Here is a 13,552-nt window from a genome sequence, read left to right on the forward strand (position 1 = left end):
GATTTGCTTTCGAATGTGTTTAAAAATTCTGTGTTCTCCCAGTTCTAGAAAAACTTGCACATGTACACAAAATGAAATACATAGGGCGGTTCTTTACAGCACTATTTATACAAGAGCATCAAATCAACCAATAGCAGAATTTTAAAAAGCGATATATTCATACAGTATACAACATTTTAAATGAACTAAAGCAATACATATCAACAAGGATAATCTCAGAAATGTATTGAATTTAAAAGCAACATATAGAATAACTTTCATTTTATATAGTTTTTATATAGTTTAAAATAGGCAAACAGTACCATATATTTATGGATGCATAAGTATGTAGAAAAGTATAAAAGTCAATTTGGGAAGGAAGCTTGAAAGCCACTCTGGGTTCAGATTCTAGCTCTGTGATTTAATAACTTTGTGGCTCATGGCAAATTCATACTTCTCAGCCTGTTTTTACCTAATTTGTAGGGTTGTTGTGAGGAATATATTATTTATAAATTACTTAACAATGCTTAAAAATATACTAACGTTTCAGTGCCTTCACTTAGTCTCAGGTAAGCATATTTTGAAATTTATGTATCAGTTTTTAAAAAACTGCTTTAGGAAGGAATTTAAGCCATTTTAACAGCCCTGTCCTAAGAAATAAATATCTTCAGGTTTTTCTTTAATAGATTATTACTATGAAATAGACAAATGTTAAATAAAAAATCTTAACTCACTGTTGTGTTATTATCAGAATCAACTGAAGGACTTAATTTTTTTTTTTTTTTCATTTTTCCGAAGCTGGAAACGGGGAGGCAGTCAGACAGACTCCCGCATGCGCCTGACCGGGATCCACCTGGCATGCCCACCAGGGGGCGATGTTCTGCCCCTCTGGGGCGTCGCTCTGTTGCATACAGAGCCATCCCCAGCACCCGGGCCATCTTTGCTCCAATAGAGCCTCGGCTGAGGGAGGGGAAGGAGAGACACAGAGGAAGGAGAGGGGGAGGGGTGGAGAAGCAGATGGGCACTTCTCCTGTGTGCCCTGGCCGGAAATCAAACCCGGGACTCCTGCACGCCAGGCCGACGCTCTACTGCTGAGCCAACCGGCCAGGGCCGAAGGACTTAATTTTTTAAAGGCATTATTTTGGGCTCCAGTCATAGATAGCAAGACTCACTGGGTCTGTCTGCACAGGGACCTCTGAAGCCCCAGCTGTTTGTGGCTTGTGCACACTGACTGATCAACAGTTAGAAATCTAATTTCCTTGGGTGTAAAATAGTTTAACCTACTCAGATATTTTTTAACTGTAGAGTTTGAAATATTATTTTGGTTTAGCTGATAAAATTTAATGAGAATGAATTTAATGGTTAAAATATACTTTATCTGAAATAATCAGAATCTAATCGTTTTGCATGACCTCTAATATGTTTTTTTTTAACTTAGGAGGGGTATACCTGTAAATATGACATTTTCTAAGCAAAGATTATAATACTTATGTATATTTTGGTATATGTATATATATATACAGGGTGAGACAAAAGTGGGTTTACATTTGTGAGTACGCTAAACAGAAATTATTCTTGTATTACTTATTGTATATTTTCTCTACAAACAACTGTAAACCTACTTTTCTCCTTCCTGTATATGTGTATAGGCAATAGTTATGGTATATGTAGAATGTACAGATGTGTTCATTTATATAGTACTAATTTCTTAATACATATATTTCTACAATATATTTGATAATAGTAAGAGAGCTGTAAAACAACCTCAAGTTTCCAGTTAGGTGAGAGAATAATTTTAATCAGTATTAAATTACATAAATAGGAATAGTATATTATGGTATAGAAGGTGGTCCAGTGTGGACAGCATGACCTTTCTACATAGATTCCTTGTCTCACCTTTGCTTTTTAACTTTCTGGCTAATGTTGGGCAAATTACTTAATCTCTGGGCTTGTATCAGACAGTAGTGAAATCAAGTGATTTTTAAAGTTTAATTCAATTCTAATATTCTATAATTTTAAGATACTTTACCTTATTTGTGCTTTCATTTCTCTGACCTTTCATGTGCATATGGTACCGTTTGATTATTGTCATTTGGTAGAGGGAGACAGGAAGAGTGAAGAGAGTAATGTCACATTTCTCAGAATTGTAGGTGTTTTGTTACAGTTATGAAGCAGCGTCTGATGTCCAGAAGTCTAGTGTTCATCTTTTTAAACACCTGGATTTTTAATTTCCCCTTTAAAATAAATTTTTATATATTTTTACATAATAAAATAATCTTTTATAGATACCTCTGTATGTCCTTTTCTTTTTCTGTATTTGTGTTCAAAAAGGATGGAAGTGATGTACTTATGTGGAATTCTATAGTAAATATTTTTTTAAAGCTCGATTACTTTTTTTAATTTATTCATGGAATTAAAATTATTTTTTTTATTTTTTGGGGGGGGTGATACTGGTTAACGTAATTATAGCAGTTTCAGGTGCCTGATTCTAAAACACCTCTGTATACCGCAGTGTGTTTCACCCCCAATCAAGACTTCATTCATCAGTATTTATCACCCCATATCCATTTCCACTTCCCCCACCCCCGTGTCAGCAGATATTCTGAATAGAGTTTATGACCATATGTATTCTTTATTTTGTCTTTCCTTGGTTTAGGTTCAGGGTGAATGGTTTAATTAGGCTTTAAGCTTTCTTTTGGACTTGAATGCTGATTAAAAATTTGTGCATCGAACCTGACTGGTGGTGATGCAGTGGATAGGGCATTGACCTAGGACGCTGAGGTTCCAGGTTTGAAACCCCGAGGTTAAGCATGGGGTCACCTGATTAAGCGCAGGATCATAGACATTGTCCCAAGGTCACTGGTTTGAGCGAAGGGTTACTGGCTCGACTTGAACCCCCCCCCCCCGTCAAGGCATGTATGTGAAGCAAGCAATCAATGCACAACTAAAGTGACACAACTACAAGTGTATGCTTCGCATCTCTCTCCTGTCCTGCCTCTCGCAAAAAAAGAAATTGTGCATTGAGTTCCCATTTGTATTTTAGGTGGATCTGGGAGGAACCCAATGAACAAGCAGAATCTCTCTCCACAGTAAGAGTCCATTGTCTCTTTGAATCCATTAGCATTTTAAGAAACAGTTAATGCTATACATTCTTTGGAATATGCTGCAATAGGCATAGAAGAAACATTGATCGTCAAAGACTGGAAAGGGATCATATGTATTCATCTCTGGAGAAAGTGAGGAGTCTGAATGAATGTTTAATAAATTCAGTTTTGCAGATTTTTGATTTAAGTTTTTTGTTGTTTTTAAATTTCTAATTACAGTGCAGCTTATGATGCCATTCTTGAAAGAAATGTTGCAATCAAGAAGCTAAGCCGGCCATTTCAGAATCAAACTCATGCTAAGCGGGCTTACAGAGAGCTAGTTCTTATGAAATGTGTTAATCACAAAAATGTAAGTAAACATTTTAGAAAATATCTTAAGTGTAGATGAAATAAGATTTGTTTATGAATATATGAATTTCAAAAACTTTTAAAATATTAAATGCTTTAAATGGTTCTTCTGGATTGAAACATTGTTTAAAAGGTTTATATGTCTACAGTGTGAATTTTTCTCAACTTTATTAAATGATATTCAAAGTGGCTTCTGAAATTTAGATTTTATAATTTTTTGAATTGAATTTGCAAAAGGACCTTTAAAGAGGTAGGAGTTTTAGAAGAACTTTGTTTAGGCCCATCTCGTCTTCTGCTTTTTGTTTTCGGTCAGACTGACATTTTGGAAATCTGGAATATTATTAGTACAGAGATTGTTCCCATTATCCTTTGACACTGGAACTTTATTTAATAACATTGGGTGTAAATTCAGATAATTTCTCCCTATCTCACATCTTCCCTTTAAGTGATGCCAGTACTTTATGTTGTGGATAGCCAGTGATTATAAAGCAGTTTAGCAGAAACTTCAAAAAAAATAAGTGAAATTAGAAAATCATTTAGATTCAATTTCTTAATGATTATAAGGGCTTAAACATATAATTTTCATTCATTTTGAAAATAAATAGTTACACTTTTTAAAACTTTCATTAAGCGTACTGATACTTTCATAATTATTTTAATAGAATGATATGTCCCTGTTGAGAGGAAGTAAACTCAGAGTACAAGGGGACATCTTTATGCACTCCTTAGTGGAAGTAGCTTACAGGAAATGTTTTGTGGTGTTTGTCCAAAGGAGTTTATCAAATAATCATTGCAATACTTTCTGATTGCAGATAATACAATTTATTACGTTTTGAGAGTTAACTATGTGCACGCATCTGTGTATTGCAGTTACTAGATTAGTCACTAAGCAGAATATTTTATGGAAGTTAAGGAGTAAGGTATTTAGAGTTGCCTTCAAATTATGTAGAGGACTGTAACGTAGGTTCTTGATAGCTGAGTGTTCATTAGTAGAATGGATTATGTGGAGCTCTTCTGTTGCTACAATTATTAAAGACTTATTTTTTCCAAGCAGTTTTCAGTTTATAGCAAAATTAAGTGGAAGGTACAAAGATTTTTCATACAACCCCTACCCCTTACCACACACACACAGCCTTCCCCATGATCAGCAGCCCCCACCAGAGTGGGACATGTGTCACAACTGATGACCCCACACTAACACATCTTTGTCACCCAAAGTCCATTGTTTCTATTAGGGTTCACTCTTGGTGCTGTACATTCTATAGGTTAGGACAGGGGTCCCTAAACTTTTTACACAGGGGGCCAGTTCACTGTCCCTCAGACCGTTGGAGGGCCAGACTATAAAAAAACTATGAACAAATCCCTATGCACACTACACATATATCACACAGAGTTCTTTCACTGCTCTGAAGATCCTCTGTGCTCTGATTTCCCCCACCCCCAACCCCTGGCCATGAAGTTTTTGTATTGTACATAAAGGTAAAGAGATTACTTGAGCTTAAAAAGTAAGAGTGAAGATTTTTAAACTGATTGTAAATTGTTTTCACTGATGTATTTGCCATTCCCAAGTGATAGTAATATGAAGTAGTTTCTAAGTTTTTAATCTCTCTGCTTTTACCACAGATAATTGGCCTTTTGAATGTTTTCACACCACAGAAATCCCTCGAAGAATTTCAAGATGTGTAAGTGTGACTATTACAATTCTTTGTTAGTACTTATGCTTAGATTGTTGCTGTGCCTTTGAGCTGTCGTCTTTTTTCACCCATGAAGTTACATAGTCATGGAACTTATGGATGCAAACCTTTGCCAAGTGATTCAGATGGAACTAGATCATGAACGAATGTCGTACCTTCTCTATCAGATGCTCTGTGGAATCAAGCACCTTCACTCTGCTGGAATCATTCATCGGGTTAGTAGAAAAAACTGTCCTCCTCATCTCTTTCTCTTTTTTTCTGAAGTGAGAAGCGGGAAGGCTGGGAGACTCCCCCACATGTGCCCAACCAGGATCCACCCGGCATGCCCACCAGGGGGCAATGCTCTGACCATCTGGGGCGTTGCTTTGTTCCAACCAGAGCCATTCTAGCACCTGAGGCGGAGGCCATGGAGCCATCCTCAGCACCCAGGCCAACTTAGCTCCAATGGAACCTTGGCTGCGGGAGGGGAAGAGAGAGACAGAGAGGAAGGAGAGGGGGAGGGGCGGAAAAGCAGATGGGTGCTTCTCCTGTGTGCCCTGGCCGGAAATCGAACCTGGGACTTCCACATGCTGGGCCAATGTCCTACCAGCTAGGACCTCTAATCTCTCTTTAATCATTGATATGAAACTCATATAACATAAAATTTATCATTATAAGCGTACAATTCAGTGATGTTTAGTACATTCACAAAATGTGCAACCAGTACCGGTATCAAATTTCAAAATATTTTTATTGTTCCAGAAGAAAACCTCATGCCCATTAGACAGTTACTCTTTGATCACCTTGCTCCCAGCCCCTGGCATTATGCCAGCCTGCTTACTGTGTGGCGGGGGTCCCCAAACTTTTTACACAGGGGGCCAGTTCACTGTCCCTCAGACCATTGGAAGGCCGGACTATAAAAAAAACTATGAACAAATTCCTATGCACACTGCACATATCTTATTTTAAAGACAATTTGACTTTGGGTGAAGGGTATGCAGTATAATCAAATGTCAAAATAATCTGGAGAAGTTTTATCTCAACATATGTACCCTGATTTATCAATGTCACTGCATAAAATTTAATAATAATAAAAAAATGTAAAAAAAATATACAGAAAAGGTAAACCACACAGCAGGGGTCCCCAAACTACGGCCCGCAGGCCACATGCAGCCCCCTGAGGCCATTTATCCAGCCCCTGCCGCACTTCTGGAAGGGCACCTCTTTCATTGGTGGTCAGTGAGAGGAGCATAGTTCCCACTGAAATATTGGTCAGTTTGTTGATTTAAATTTACATGTTCTTTATTTTAAATATTGTATTTGTTCCCATTTTGAGTTTATTTTTGTGAATGGTGTAAGTTGATGGTCTAGTTTCATTTTTTTGCAGGTAGCTGTCCAATTTTCCCAACACCATTTATTAAAGAGATTGTCTTTACTCCACTGTATGCTCTTACCTCCTTTGTCAAATATCAGTTGTCCATAGAGCTGTGGGTTTATTTCTGGGTTCTCTGTTCTGTTGCATTGAGCTATATGCCTGTTCTTATGCCAGTACCAGGCTGTTTTGAGTACAATGGCCTTGTAGTATAACTTGATACCTGGAAATGTGATACCTCCCACTTTATTCTTCTTTTTTAAGATTGCTGAGGCTATTAGTGTTCTTTTGTTGTTCTATTTAAATTTTTGGAATATGTGATCTATATCTTTGATGTTTGTCATTGGTATTTTAATTGGTACTGCATTGAATTTATACATTGCTTTGGGTAACATAGACATTTTAATGATGTTTATTCTTCCTAACCATGAGCACGGTATATGCTTCCACTTGTTTGTATCTTCCTTGATTTCTTTTATCAATGTTTTATAATTTTCTGAGTACAAGTCTTTAGTCTCCTTGGTTAAATTTACTCCTAGGTACTTTATTTTTTTGGTTGTAATAGTAAAGGGGATTGTTTCCTTAATTTCTCTTTCTGACTGTTCATTGTTGGCGTATAAAAATGCCTCTGATTTCTGAGTATTAATTTTATGTCTTGCCACCTTGCTGAATTCATTTATCAGGTCCAGTAGTTTTTTGACTGAGACTTTAGGGTTTTCTATATACAATATCATATCCTCTGCAAATAATGATAGTTTTACTTCTTCTTTACCAACTTGAATGCGTTTTGTTTCTTCTTCTTGTCTGATTGCTGTGGCCAAGACTTCCAGGACTATGTTGAATAAGAGTGATGAAAGGGGCACCCTGCCTTGTTCCTGATCTTAAGTGGATTGCTTTTAATTTTTGTCCATTGAGTATGGTGTTGGCTGTGGGTTTGTCATAGATGGCTTTTATCATGTTGAGGTATGTTCCCTGTATTCCCACTTTGCTGAGAGTTGTGATCATGAACAGGTATTGGATTTTATCAAATGCTTTTTCTGCATCTGTTGAAATTATCATGTGGTTTTTCTCCTTCCTTTTGTTTATGTGATGAATCACATTGATTGATTTATGAATATTGAACCAGCCTTGCCTCCCCAGAATAAATCCCACTTGATCATGGTGTATGATTTTTTCCATATATTGTTGGATCCTGTTTGCTAATATTTTGTTGAGGATTTTAGCATCTATATTCATCAGGGATATTGGTCTATAATTTTCTTTCTTTGTGTTGTCTTTGCCTTGTTTTGAAATCAGAAATATGCTCGTCTCATAAAAGGAGCTTGGAAATCTTTCTTCCTCTTGAATATTTTGAAATAGCTTGAGGAGGACAGGAGTTATTTCTTCTTTGAATATTTGGTAGAATTCACTTGTGAAGCCATCAGGCCCTGGACTTTTCTTTGTTGGGAGTTTTTTGATAACTGTTTTAATTTCATTTGGTGTAATCGGTCTGTTTAGGTTTTCTGATTCTTCCAGATTGATTTTTGGAAGATTGTATGTTTCAAGGAATTTATCCATTTCATCTAGGTTGTCTAGCTTTTTGGCTAGGTTGTCATAGTATTTTCTTATAATATTTTGTATTTTTGTTGTGTCAGTTGTTATTTCTCCACTCTCATTTCTAATTTTATTTGAGTTCTCTTTTTTTTTTTCTTTTTTGGTGAGTCGAGTTAAAGGTTCGTTGATCTTGTTTACCTTTCAGAGAACCAGCTCCTAGTTTCATTGATCCTTTGTATTGTTTCTTTAGCCTCTATGTCATTTATCTGCTCTGACCTTTCTTATTTCCTTCCTTCTACTACATTTGGGCTTTACTTGCTGTTCTTTTTGTAGTTCTTTTAGATGCAGGGTTAAGTTGTTTATTTGAGCTTTTTCTAGTTTCTTAAAGTGTGCCTATAGTGCTATGAACTTCTCTCTCAATACTGCTTTTGCTGTGTCCCATAGATTTTGAGTTGTTGTATGCTCATTGTCATTTGTTTCTAGAATTTTTTTTATTTTTTGTTTCTAGGAATTTTTAAATTTTTTCTTTAATCTCATTTTTAATCCATTCATTATTTAACAACCTACTATTTAGTTTCCACGAGTTTGAGAGTTTTTGAGCTTTTCTGTTGTGGTTCATTTCTAGTTTCATGCCATTGTGATCAGAGAAAGTGCTCGATATGATTTCAATCTTATTAAATTTGTTGAGACCACTTTTCTGCCCTAACATGTGGTCTATCCTAGAGAATGTGCCATGAGCACTAGAAAAAAATGTATATTCTGGTACTTTAGAGTGGAAGGTTCTGAAGATATCTATTAAATCGAGTTGATCTAGTGTGTCCTTTAAGTATGCTGTTTTTTTGTTAATTTTCTTTCTTGAGGATCTGTCTAGTGATGTTAGTGGGGTATTGAAATCCCCTACTATTATAGTATTGCTGTTGATCTCGCTCTTTAAATCCATCAAAGTCTGCTTCATTGATCCTTTGTATTGTTTCTTTAGCCTCTATGTCATTTATTTCTGCTCTGATCTTTCTTATTTCCTTCCTTCTACTACATTTGGGCTTTACTTGCCGTTCTTTTTGTAGTTCTTTTAGATGCAGGGTTAAGTTGTTTATTTGAGCTTCATTGATCCTTTGTATTGTCTCTTTTGCTATATTTAGGTGCTCCTATGTTAGGTGCGTAGATATTTATAATGGTTATAAATTCCTGTTGGTTTGCTCCCTTTATCATTATGTAGTGACCTTCTTTATCTCTTAATATAGTCTTTGTTTTATACTCTATTTTGTCTGAAATAAGTATTGCTACCCCAAGTTTTCTTTCATTTCCATTTGCGTGAAATATTTTTTCCCATCCTTTTACCTTCAGTCTTTGTGCATCTTTTGATTTAAGGTGTGTCTCTTGTAGACAGCATATGTATGGATCCTGTTTTCTTATCCATGCAGCTACCCTATGTCTTTTGATCGGATCATTTAATCGGATCATTTAATAACTTTTAAGGTTATTATTGATATGTAATTGTTTATTGCCATTTTATTCTTTAAAACTGTATTTCTCGTTTGCTATATTCTTTTTTTCCTTTGATGTGTTTACAACAGGCCCCTTAGCATTTCTTGCAGCCTTGGTTTGGTTGTAGTGAATTTCTTGAGATTTTTTTTCCTGGAAAGCTTTTTATTTCTCCTTCAATTTTAAATGATAGCCTTGCTGGATAAGTAGTCTTGTTGTAGGCTCTTGTTTTGCATTACTTTAAATATTTCTTGCCATTCCCTTCGTGGCCTCAAGTGTTTCTGTTGAGAAGTCGGAAGTCATCCTTATGGGGGCTCCTTTGTAGGTGATAGTCTTTTTTTTTCTAGCAGCTTTTAGTATTTTCTCTTTATCACTTAGCTTTGGTACTTTAATTATGATGTATGTTGGTGTAGATTTCTTTGGGTTTCTCTTAAATGGAGTTCTCTGTGCTTCTTGAACTTGTGAGATGTTTTCCTGCCTTAATAGAGGGAAAATTTTCAGGTATGATATGTTTGAACAAAGTTTCTATTTCTTGTTTCTTCTCTTCTTCGGGAACCCCTATGATGAGGATGTTATTTCTCTTCATGTTGTCACAGAGCTCTCTTAGAGTTTCCTCCGACTTTTTGAGTCTCTTTTCTTTTTTATGCTCTGCTTCCATGCCTTTATTTATCTTGTCCTCTAACTCGCTGATTTGATTCTCAGCTTCATCCATCCTGCTTTTAATTTCTTCCATTGTGTTCTTCATTTCTGATATTGTATTTGTCATTTCTTACTGATTCTTTATTATTTCAATGTCCTTTTTTATATTTGCTATCTCCTTTTGTTTGTTTGTTTGTTTGTTTTTTGTATTTTTCTGAAGCTGGAAACGGGGAGAGACAGTCAGACAGACTCCCGCATGCACCCGACCGGGATCCACCCGGCACGCCCACCAGGGGCGACGCTCTGCCTACCAGGGGGTGATGCTCTGCCCCTCCGGGGGGTCGCTCTGCCGCAACCAGAGCCACTCTAGCGCCTGGGGCAGAGGCCAAGGAGCCATCCCCAGCGCCCGGGCCATCTTTGTCCCAATGGAACCTTGGCTGTGGGAGGAGAAGAGAGAGACAGAGAGGAAGGAGAGGGGGTGGAGAAGCAAATGGGCGCTTCTCCTGTGTGCCCTGGCCGGAAATCGAACCCGGGTCCCCCGCATGCCAGGCCGACGCTCTACCGCTGAGCCAACCGGCCAGGGCCTGCTATCTCCTTTTAAGTGTTCGTAATGACCATCTATTGTTGTTCTAATATTTTTGAACATTCTAACAATCGTTATTTTAAACTCTGCATCTGGGAATTTGATTATATCTGACTCATTCTGGTCCTTTTCTGGGGATATCTCTTGATTCATTTGTTTTGCATTTCTCTGCTTTCTCATTTTGTCTGTGTAAAAGAAGGTTTTGGCCACTGGAGTCCACTGGGTGTGTCTTCTGTGTTCCCTGGGTGTGGTCTGTGTGCAGGCCTGCCACCCCCTCTGCTGTTGCTGCCTAGGGCTTTTGGGTATGGGTGTTGCTGGTGCCTGCTCACTGGGGCTGTTGCTGTGGTTTCTGCTTCTCCTTCACGGGAGTGGCTGTGATCACGTGTTCGGGTGTACAAGCCTCGGTGGCTTCAACCTTCGCCCCACCCCCGCGGGTGGCATTATGCTCAAACCTGAGGGCAGGGGTAGCACTTTTCTCAGCTGTGGGTCTCCACCTGATTCCGGGCTTTCACCCCGCCCTTGCAGGAGGAGCTGCTCGTGGGATGGCTGCAAGCCTCGGCTCCACAGGCCAGGTTGGACTATGTGCTCATGCTCAGTAGCAGGACTCCGCCTGTTCTGGGCTTTTGGCTCCCGTGTCAGGTTGCAAGCCTGGGTTTTGTGGGGGGTGGGGGCGGGGGGAGGGAGGCTGGGGGTGCTGGGCTGTGCTCCTGCGCCCTTGCTCAATGGAAGGTCTCCGCCCCTTCTGGGGCTCCTGCCCTTCCCGCACAGGCTGGATTGCAGGCGGCCCGCAGCTGGGCTTGACCACTTTTGCACGACCCCTTCTCCCCAGCCAGGCAAGACTGAGCTCACACCTGGGCCTCAGTGGGGGCCAGCCAGCTTCCACCCTTGCTGACAGAACTGTGCTTCCGCCTCCCGCCACCGCCCACTCCTGGCCAAGCCCTCAGCCATGTGGGTGGGGGCGCTGCAGCTCAGACCCTAAAACTTACTCCTGTAGTCCCAAAAGCTCCCTCCTTCTAAGCAACTCTGGTCTGAGTGCTGCGGGAGAGCTTGTTTGGCTGGTGTCCTGCTTCCCTTTGCTGGTATTGCTGTTTCCAGCGGAAATACTCACTTCAAATTTGGGGAGTGACTTGTCCCAGAGGTTAGGGTGGCTGTCTCTTGAAATGTTTCTCTCTATGCCTACTAGATTGCACTCTCTTCGTGCTACTCCGGTCCTCTCCTCTCTCCCCATCCTGGGAGCCCCGAGTGAGTGGTTGTGATAGAGGTTTTCTGTGTGGTCCGTTTAAGCAGAATCCTGGGTCTGAAAAATCAGTCTCTTTCTCACAAACAGTATCCTATCTTATTTCCAGCTAAGTACTGTCCATATGCCTCCTCTGGGCTCTGGGGCTGCAGGCTGGGGCTTTGTTCCTGGGACTCAGGACACTCCCCTCTCTGCTAAACTCACTTCCCGCCACACAAGTCTCTCCCAGCTGCCATTCACTCGGGGGAGCTGGGCAGCCCTTTCCGTGTTTCCGCTTTTCCTACCAGTCTCGGTGTGGCTTCTTCAGTGTTCCTTGGTTGAAGAGTCCTCTTAGTTTAGTCCAAAGTTGGTTATTCCAGATGATGGTTCTTAAAATTAGTTTGTAATTCACTTTGGTTCTGGGAGGTGGAAGTTGGTACGTCTGCCTACTCCATCGCCATTTTGTCTTCCCCTCTAGCTTCATTTCATCAAAGAAGATACTTTGTATGATATCAGGTTTTTTATTTTTTTAATTTATTGATATTTGTCCTTCTGTTTAACATATAGTCTATCCTAAAGAATATGGCATGTGCACTTGAGAAAAATATGTACTCTGCTGTTTTTGAGAGGTTATTTTATAAATGTCTGTTATGTCTAGTTGGTTTATAGTGTTGTTCACATTCTCTCTTTCCTTACTGAGCTTCTGTCTACTTATTTTGTGCATTAGTGAAAGTAAGGTACTGAATATTGTCCTCCTTTGCTCCATGTAACAGTTTTTGTCTTCCAGTCTGTTTTGTCTGATATTAGAACAGCTTTTCCACCTCTCTTTATATTTTTATTTGAATGAAATATATTATTTTTCCATTCTTTCACTTTCAACCTGTTTGTGCCGTTGAAACTAAAGGGAGTCTCTTGTAAACAGTGCAGTAGAATCAATTTTCTCTACCCCTCCTGCCCTACTCTGGCTTTCAAGTCTACTGCATCTGAGTGTAAAGTCATTACTGAGAAGGGGGAAGTTACTTTGACTATTTTGCTATTTGTTTTCTGTGTATCATTTCGTTTCTCAATTTTTTTTATTACTGCCACTTTGTATGTTTACCGTATTTCCCCATGTATAGACACGCCCTTTTTCAAAAAATTTGGTGTCTAAAATCTGGGTGCGTCTTATACAGTTGTTATAGTTTTCTTATTTGCATTTCCTACATTTTTGTATGGTTAAGGAGTAGAATGAATTTTATGATGACTAAAATCTGAGTTCAATAACTTTATGTAATACATTTTTTTTTCAAATTTCGAGCCCCAAAATTAAGATGCATCTTATATCTGGATGCGTTCTTATACAAGGGAAAATACGATAATTATTTTATTTGCTGTGTACCATTTGATTTTTCTACCTTTTCCTTTTCTGTATTATTTTCAGTCTTAAAGGTAACCTTGGAAATTACAGTTTATTAAACTTCAAGTTGTAACAATATATTGAATTATTACCACTTTAACCTCAATAGTATACAAAACCTCTATGCCTGCACAATCTGTCCTTTCCCGTTCATACTGGTGTTGCCACAAATTGCATATTTATATACTGTGTGCTCATTAAGTTAGCTTTGTAATTACTGTCTACTA

General features: G+C 38.6%; 1 protein-coding gene across 8 annotated transcripts in view; it reads left to right on the forward strand.

The window, feature by feature from the left end:
• The window catches only part of MAPK8 (mitogen-activated protein kinase 8), a 91,935-nt gene that overhangs the window by 55,097 nt on the left and 23,286 nt on the right, over positions 1-13,552 (forward strand). For all 8 annotated transcript variants that reach the window (XM_066244195.1, XM_066244196.1, XM_066244192.1 and 5 more), the window contains 3 exons: positions 3,303-3,432; positions 5,055-5,113; positions 5,202-5,340. In XM_066244195.1, the coding sequence (XP_066100292.1) occupies positions 3,303-3,432; positions 5,055-5,113; positions 5,202-5,340 (328 nt within the window). The remainder of the gene's footprint in view (positions 1-3,302; positions 3,433-5,054; positions 5,114-5,201; positions 5,341-13,552) is intronic.

This window comes from Saccopteryx bilineata, chromosome 9 (genome assembly GCF_036850765.1).
Source record: "Saccopteryx bilineata isolate mSacBil1 chromosome 9, mSacBil1_pri_phased_curated, whole genome shotgun sequence".
NCBI classification, from domain to species: Eukaryota; Metazoa; Chordata; class Mammalia; order Chiroptera; family Emballonuridae; genus Saccopteryx; species Saccopteryx bilineata.